The sequence below is a fragment of the Saccopteryx leptura genome, chromosome 2, assembly GCF_036850995.1.
Source record: "Saccopteryx leptura isolate mSacLep1 chromosome 2, mSacLep1_pri_phased_curated, whole genome shotgun sequence".
NCBI classification, from domain to species: Eukaryota; Metazoa; Chordata; class Mammalia; order Chiroptera; family Emballonuridae; genus Saccopteryx; species Saccopteryx leptura.
The window spans coordinates 368,618,449-368,627,191 of record NC_089504.1 but is presented as its reverse complement, the minus strand read 5'-3'; the positions used below and the strand labels follow the sequence as shown (position 1 = coordinate 368,627,191).

The following is an 8,743-nucleotide window of genomic DNA, read 5'->3' as shown; positions in this document are numbered from 1 at the left end:
GTTGTACTTTCAACATCTCAATGCAGCAAGCATGCAGCACAGCGGGGGTGGGGGTGGGGTGGGCAGGAGAGACGGGGAGGGCTGTGGACTGGAGACGAGGCTTCTCACTCGCTCTCTCTAGCTCAGATGCCAAAACCAGTAAAGCTCTACTGCCACCTTGTGGCACCACCAGGTGTACACAAGAGGCATGATCTCAGATTTTATGAACTAAATTCAAAAACATCCCAGTAGCCCCCCACAAAGACGGTTATCTATGAAAAGATTAGAATAAGAAATAATGTTGCTTTTTTATTCAAAAGTATAATGTATTTCACATCAATCTGGTTTCAAAAAGACTTCAGATCTTTAAATCTAAGGCTACCACATTACTTTGGCATACATAACAATATCACATTGAAAAAGTCTCAACATAAAAAATTACCTTTAAACCCCACTGGGAAATTTTCACACAAACTAGGAAAGTTCACAAATGATAAAAGCTCTTTCTTCAATATTCAAGTTTTTCAATTTCATCTATGTCTTCAGGGTTGAGCTGCTTAATGTTGCTGTCTGAAAGAACAAGTGAGAGACCAGTCTCACGGGGGCCCACGTGGCACTCCATTCCTCCCACCTCTGGTTTTTGAAGACAGTGATGCCCTTGACTACATGTTCCTGTGACACCTCGTATGGGAAGGGGCGTTCTCCAGACTGGATGAGAGGAGATGGCATCAAAATCAGCGCTGACACTGACACAGCATCGTGTGTACCAGACAATAAGAGCACACGTCTAGACACCGTGGGGTCAGAAAAGGCCAGAACACACGGGAGGAGCAGGGAGGGTCTACTGAGCCCCGGAGGAGTGCTGTGCGTGGGTGTGTGTGTGGGGGTGCAGGACGGCAACAGGGGGAGCGACTAAGGCTCCTCCACTGAGGTCACTTCCCAAGACTGGGTCTTCAGGAGCTTACATAGCAACAGTGGATCTTAATGGCTCGCCCTGCAGCCCCTCCCTGAGTCCTTCCACAGTTATTCTAATGCAGGGCGCTTAATCAACTTTTCTGAAGGGTCCAGATGTGCTACAGTCTGCAAATCCTTTAAAATTATATTCTAAATTCCATACATGTGCCTATGTGCATATCTCTGGGGAGAGTGTCCACTGCCTCGCACAAATGTTAAGGACCAGTGTCCTAAAAGGTAAAAGACCTATTTGGAGTCCCACAAGGGTTCCTCTTCCCCTGCACCCCAGCCACATCCATGGGCTGGGAGCCCGGGGTGATCTGAGAGTGGACGTCTCAGGGCACATCACCCTTGGAGTTTCCATCAGAGTGCAACCGGCCAGTCCAGGCGCCCCAGCAGGCCAACAGAACCTGCTGCCTTCTTTAGATGGGGCCTGGAGGAGGCTAGCAGATCTCACAATTTAGGACTGCCTTTTTGGTAGGGTGGGGCCAGAAAAAAATGCAAATAAAAGAGGAAGCTGGAAACAAAATATAATCTTCAAGGACATTATTACTTTACTTAGGTTGGTTCTCTATAGGGCAGGTCCCAGAATCATCAATAACACAAAAATCTGAGCTCATGTTAATTCCACTTGATTTAAAAATTTTAACTACCACATGCAAATTAATCAACTATCTCACAGTCGGAACTCAGGCACTGTGATTCAGAAGCCTCCTGTCCCCATCCTATCACAGCTCTGGGTGGAGGTCCACGACACGCATCGTCGCTATCACTGTGAGCAGGCCCACAGCTCCTGCTGCAAACAATGTTACTTACTAAAGTGATCCTGGATCTTCATAAGCAGGGGCAGCTTATCTACTTCGATCATGTTGAAAGCGAGGCCTTTTTTCCCAAAGCGTCCTGTCCGCCCTATGCGATGAAGGTAGGTCTCATAGTCTGGCTCCTCTAATTTGTTCAGAGGGAGATCAAAGTTCACAACGATCGTGACCTGCTTCACATCGATACCTAGAAGAGGAAAGACGATGGAGTGTCCTGCGCGTCTTCCTTAGGAGACAGCTATTCAACAACCACACTGCCTGAGGAAATTCTTGTTTCACTGACCTGGTTTCACATGGTCAAAGGGGCACTCAGGTGAGGCAGTCTGTCTGCACAGCATGTCTGTGGTGCTTGATAAGGCTCAGCAGAAGCTAACTTTACAGAAGTCTAACTGCGTACAGCGTGTATGCATGTGTGTGCGAGTGCACTACAGGAAGGCTCTTCCCGAGAGCACACACATTCCCTTCTGCCTGCGCCTGCCGGGACTCTGAGCCCCGTGTCCTCTCACCCGTCACATCACGTCACTCTGCTCCGTTCATGGCCATCATTCTAGTCGGGTCTTTCCAGCATTGCTTCAACATTACAATTTCCAGGCTGGTTTCCTCTTTCTCTCTGCCCACTCTAATCCCTCACCACGGTCACCATAGCCATGTCCAGAGTACCGTGTTCAGGACAATTTACACAGGACAAAGTACAAATAGCTCAAGGCTTCCAAACAATTGAAGTCTCACCTCATTCTCTCCTGACACACAAACCCCAACCTCCAGGCACGTGATCTTGCCGTTTCCCAAGCAAACTGCAAATTCTCATCAAACTTAATTCTACCCTCCCTTCAAAACCATCCATATCTAATATTTCTTAGCAAGATTTGTTTGGTCCCCTGGTGGCCCACCCCTGCCACTGGCAGGCAGGTCACAGCCTTGTCCTCCCTGCAGTGTGCTTGGACCCTGGGGTTCGCTGTGCCTTCTTTCCTCTGGGGTCCACAGTTGTGCTATCCAAACTATAACCATTAGCCTCACGTGACTATTTAAGTTAATTCAAATGAAAAATTCAGCTCCTTAGTCACACTAGCCACATTTCAAGTGCTCAACAGCCAGCCATATGTGGCTAGTGGCTACTAATTGGACAACACAGAATAGGCTATTTCCATCAATACAGAAATTCCTATCAGATAGCACTGGTCTAGAGCAGGGGTCCCCAAACTACGGCCTGTGGGCCGCATGCAGCCCCCTGAGGCCATTTATCTGGCCCCACCGCACTTCCGGAAGGGGCACCTCTTTCATTGGTGGTCAGTGAGAACAGCATAGTTCCCACTGAAATACTGGTCAGTTTGTTGATTTAAATTTACTTGTTCTTGGCCCTGGCCGGTTGGCTCAGTGGTAGAGCATCAGCCTGGCGTGAGAGGGACCCGGGTTCGATTCCCGGCCAGGGCACATAGGAGAAGCGCCCATTTGCTTCTCCACCCCCCCCCTACCTCCTTCCTCTCTGTCTTTCTCTTCCCCTCCCGCAGCCAAGGCTCCATTAGAGCAAAGATGGCCCGGGTGCTGGGGATGGCTCCTTGGCCTCTGCCCCAGGCGCTAGAGTGGCTCTGGTCACGGCAGAGCAACGCCCTGGAGGGGCAGAGCATCGCCCCTGGTGGGCGTGCTGGGTGGATCCCGGTCGGGCGCATGCGGGAGTCTGTCTGACTGTCTCTCCCCGTTTCCAGCTTCAGAAAAATACAGAAAAAAAAAAAAAAAAATTACTTGTTCTTTATTTTAAATATTGTATTTGTTCCCATTTTTTTACTTTAAAATAAGATATGTGCAGTGTGCATAGGGATTTGTTCATAGTTTTTTTTATAGTCCGGGCCTCCATCAGTTTGAGGGACAGTGAACTGGCCTCCTGTGTAAAAAGTTTGGGGACCCCTGGTCTAGAGGTTCCAGAGTCCGGGCACTGTGCTCCCGAGGGGCAAGGGCCTCATCCTTTCTCAGGCTACTCTTCCAAAGTGCCAAGCTCAGTCCTTGGGGCAGGTCCCCAGTTCTATTTGCTGAAATAAAAACGGATTATAGGCCTTGGCCAGCTGGCTCAGTGGTAGAGTGTCGGCCTGGCGTGCAGGAGTCCTGGGTTCGATTCCCGGCCAGGGCACACAGGAGAGGCGCCCATCTGCTTCTCCACCCCTCCCCCTCTCCTTCCTCTCTGTATCTCTCTTCCCCTCCCGCAGCCAAGGCTCCATTGGAGCAAAGTTTGCCCGGGTGCTGAGGATGGCTCTGTGGCCTCTGCCTCAGGCGCTAGAATGGCTCTGGTTGCAACAGAGCGACACCCCAGATGGGCAGAACATCGCCCCCTGGTGGGCATGCCAGGTGGATCCCGGTCGGGCACATGCGGGAGTCTGTCTGACTGCCTCTCTGTTTCCAACTTCAGAAAAATACAAAAAACAAACAAACAAACAAAAAACCGGATTATAAAATAGGGTTTGAGGATGGCATCTAGGCAAGGATATAGGAAGGATGAAGAAAATAGGAAATCCCTTCTCTTAAAAGTACAAACATTTTTCCCCATAGTCAATAATTTTTAAATTAGAAACACCTCAGAGAGGAACATCATTAGTCATTAGGAACACGCCCTGAGATGCCACACATGTCTACTAGAAAGGTTAAAATGAAAAAGGGTGATGACATCAAGTGCTGACAAGAGTGCAGAGCAACTGGAACTTGTCTTCACCGTATGTGGAAATGAAAAATGGTGCAGGTACTTTGGAAAAAACCCCAACTTTTGCATTTTCTTATAAAGCTATACAAATACTTACCACAGGACCCAGAAACCCTAGTCCTAGGTATTTACCCAAGGGAAATGAAAATGTAGGTCTACACAAGACCTACATATGAATGTTATAACTTTATGAGAAGTGGCTTCAAAGCGGAAACCATCCAAATGACCACCAGCTGGTAAATGGATGCATTACTTGTGGTACATCCATTCAATGGACCACTACTCAGCAATAACAAGGAATGAACCACTGATAAATGTAATGGCACTGATCAATTCAAAAGCATTATGTCAAGTGGAATAAGTCAGACACAAACACCATAAATTATATGATTTAATTTATATGGTATCGCCTGACTGGTGGTGACACAGTGACTAGGGCATTGACCTGGGATGCTGAGGTCCCAGGTTCAAAACCCTGAGGTCACTGGCTTTGGGGTGGATTCATCTGGCTTGAGCACAGGCTCACCAGCTTGAGCACGGTGTCATAGGTTTGAGTGTGGGATCATTGAAATGATCCAGTGGTTGCTGCTTGAGACCAAAGGTTGCTGGCTTGAAGCCCAAGGTCACTGGCTTGTGCAAGGGGTCACTGGCTTGGTTTGAACCCCCCCCCCCATCAAGGCACATAGGAGAAGCAATCAACGAACACCTAAAGTGAAGCAACTACAAGATGATGCTTCTCATCTCTCTCCATTTCTCTCCCTGTCACACACACAAAATTTATAAGGTATCTGAAAGAGACAAAATATAGAGATAGAAATCTCATCTATAGTTGCCAGGGGCCAGTAGTTGCAGAGACTGACTACAAAGAAGCACAGTTTGAGGGGAGATGGCAATGTCTTGATTATAGTAATGGTTACAGGACTACAAATGTTTGTCAAAATTCATTGTATACTATCTACTTTACATTGTATACTAAATTGAACTGCATACTTAAAAGAATGAATTTTATCATATATAAATTATACCTCAACAAACTTGACTTTTTTTTAAGTGAGAGGAGGGGAGACCGTGAGACAGACTCCCACATGTGCCCTGACTGGGATCCACTTGGTAACCCCCATCTGGGGCTGATGCTTAAATCAAATGAGCTACTTTTAGCTCCTGAGGCTGACACCGAACGAACTATCTTCAGTGCCCAGGCCAACATTTGAACCATTAGAGCCACTGGCTGCAGGAGGGGAAGACAGAGAGAAGGGGAAGAGGGAAGAGAAGAGAAGCAGAAGGTCGCCTCTCCTGTGTGCCCTGACCAGGAATTGAACCTGGGACGTTCATACACCAGGCCAACGCTCTATCCACTGAGCAAACCAGCCAGTGCCCAAACTTGACTTTAAATACACACATGCACGCGCGCACACACACACACATACCTCGAGCACAGACATTGGTTGTTATAAGAACTTTCTCTTTCCCATCCCGAAACCGCTGAATGATGGAAGCTCGTTGATCCACGGTCAGCTCTCCGCTTAACAAAGATACTTGGTGACCATCCTGCATCATTTCCACGGTCAACCACTTGGCATTTTGACGAGTCTACATGAAAAAAGCAAAACCCAGCACAAGGTTGGGAGCTGAGAAGGAAGCATGAGAGGACCCTAGAGTGGTGTGGAATTCTGCACCTCTAAGGCCACCTCCTTTCCACCTGTCAGAGCTGTGGCTTCTCGGCCACGAAACAGATAAAAAATGTGCTCTACTTACCTCACTTGGTGCTGTGTTGACACAATGAGAGCACATAACAGTAACATCACTCTTTAACAGTGCTCCATGCATGCTAGGCATGTTGCTAAAATCTTTACACACAACACTTAGATGGAGAAGTTATCTAATTTCATTTTAAAAATTGAAAGAAAACAAAGCTTAAAAGCATGAGCAACTTGCCCAAGGTTAGTCCATGGCAGAGCAGAGTTTTCCTTTACTCTACAAATGTGTTTTCAGTGCTGCGCACATGCTCGGTGGGCGCCATCCGAGCGCAGGGGAGCGAACGGGAGCCAGAGGGGGCCCTGCTGTGAGGGCGCTCAGAGTGCCCGTGTGGCAGAGAGGAAATAAAACAGATACATGAACACTAAAAATGTCAGATAGCAAAAAATAAACATGAAAATAAAATAAGTGTGATGTTAACAGTAACCAAGTGGCTACATTACTCACAGGAAGTTAGGAATAGACAAGAACATTCTTAACCTGATGAAAGGGTTACCTGTAAAAACCTACCATAAATATCTAAGTCCCATTCCCTTAATTGTTCTAAGTTTCATCCATAAAATACAAAGCATTTCTACTCAGAGTTGCTCTGAAGATTAAACTACCTAACGTACAGAAAGAGCTGAGTGTGGTGCCTGGCCACACGGCAGGCTGCCGTCCTAGCGGGGGCGGGCGAGGCAGGGACCGTCTCAGCAGTTACCTGGCAGAAGATGATGGCCTGGCCAATGCTGATGCCGCCATAAATGTTGCACAGAGCCTGGTACTTGTCGTGTCTGTTCCCACACAGCACGTAGTACTGTCGGATGTTGTTCAGGGTCAGCTCCTCTTTTCGTAACTTGATAACATTGGAGTCAGGGATGATTCGCTCCGCAAACTGCCACACAGAATCCCCAAAGGTCGCTGAGAAGAGGAGCATCTGGCACTCGGGGGATAAACCTCTGTGAGAGGGATGGGAAGAAGGCTGTTACTTCCTGTCAACTGTGCCACTCGCCGGTGGTGGGGGCAGCTCCCAGGCTCTGCGCCTGCTGCCATCTGCTCCACACACACCTGCTCCAGCAGTCAGCACACAGGTGTGCCTGCCACCCACGGCACCTCCACACAGAGTAACATGTCCTGTTCCTCTGTGCCACCCAGAATTCAGAAAAATATGTACACTGAATGTGGGGCTCTGGAGCACAATTTATAGGTGTGTTCACGTTTACAGGAGGGTTTCATGTTTCCATACCAATTTTCTCTTTAGAAGCAGAATCATGGAGCCAAGAGTGAGAGTCTGTTTGCTGCCTGCGGCAGTGGTCTCACACACAGGTCCATGGCGATGAAGAAGCGGAGGCTGCTCCTCCCACGGTGGGCGTTCTAGCTCTTGGGAGGGGAAGGAGCAGCCTCAACTGACTTCCTCTGCCGTGGGAAGAGCCCACATATAAATAAAAAGGAGGGCAAAAGGCAAATGCTACTGCATGTAAAATGTAAAGTGAACCCATAATGAATACAGGCTTCATCTTATAGAAAGCCCCAAACAGGCAAAATGCATCTATGGAGTTAGCAGTCAGAACACAGGTTAACCCTAGGAAGGAGAGAGGTGCTAGTGACAGAAAAGGGCTATGGAAACTTCTGGAGTGCTGGCAAAGTGCCATTTCTTGATCTGGGCCACTCAGCTATACTTCTATGACTCATATGTTTCTTTGTTCATATATATTTTTAAGTTTTTACTTATTAACTTGAGAGAGAGATGGGGGAATGAAAGAGAGAGAATGCTGATGTCTTGTTCCACTTATTTATGCATTCAGCAGTTGCTTCTTGTATGTGTCCTGACCAGGAATCAGCTTCACAACCTTGGCATATCTGGACGATGCTCTAACCCACTGAGCTACCTGGCCAGGGCCTGTATATATTTTATACATCAATAAAAAGTTAATTTTTAAAAACAAAAGAGGGACTAGAGAGAAACCACCACTTGAGAAGACAGAGCACTTAGGAAAATAAGCTGTTAGTACTAAAAGGGAATGGGAGAGATTATATAGTCTAGGGATTCCCAAACACTATTTTAAGCCTGGGGCCTGAGTCATCTGGGAGCTTTTCAAATAATAATCTGACAGACTTCAGATCAAGTCTACATGTGCACCCCCCTCAGCTTCCCACATCCCACCAATATGACTCTAAAGAGATGAAGAGATATGAATCCATAAAAACATGCAGAATAGACGAAACTGGTTGATAAGACATTTCAAGATATTTTTGAAAGAGGGAAAATGTAATAAATGACAAAGTGGTGGAGCCACTATATGAGTGCTACAGCTGTAAACGGTCATGAAAAATGCACTGAAGCTGGAAAGGGCCACTGAGAGGTCTGGGAGCTGCAGGCACCAGAGACCAGAGTATCGGGGAAAGAACCACCAATGGCGGCGGCTTGGCGGAAGGCACTAGGGAGAGTCTGAAGGAGCATGGCGCGGCCTCTGGCCACCTGCTGTATCATAATCCTTCATTTGGAAAAAGACGACAATGGGACAGATATCCCAGGGCCCATGCCATTTCATTTAAGAACGAACATTTATGC

General features: G+C 47.4%; 1 protein-coding gene across 1 annotated transcript in view; it reads right to left on the bottom strand.

Annotated features, from left to right (window-relative positions):
• Positions 1 to 288: 288 nt before the first annotated feature.
• The window catches only part of DDX25 (DEAD-box helicase 25), a 33,085-nt gene continuing 24,630 nt past the window's right edge, over positions 289 to 8,743 (bottom strand). The window contains exons 9-12 of the mRNA XM_066366476.1: positions 6,893 to 7,130; positions 5,865 to 6,027; positions 1,750 to 1,938; positions 289 to 549 (exon numbers count right to left, since the gene is read on the bottom strand). Of these exons, the coding sequence (XP_066222573.1) occupies positions 488 to 549; positions 1,750 to 1,938; positions 5,865 to 6,027; positions 6,893 to 7,130 (652 nt within the window). The 3' untranslated portion in view covers positions 289 to 487. The remainder of the gene's footprint in view (positions 550 to 1,749; positions 1,939 to 5,864; positions 6,028 to 6,892; positions 7,131 to 8,743) is intronic.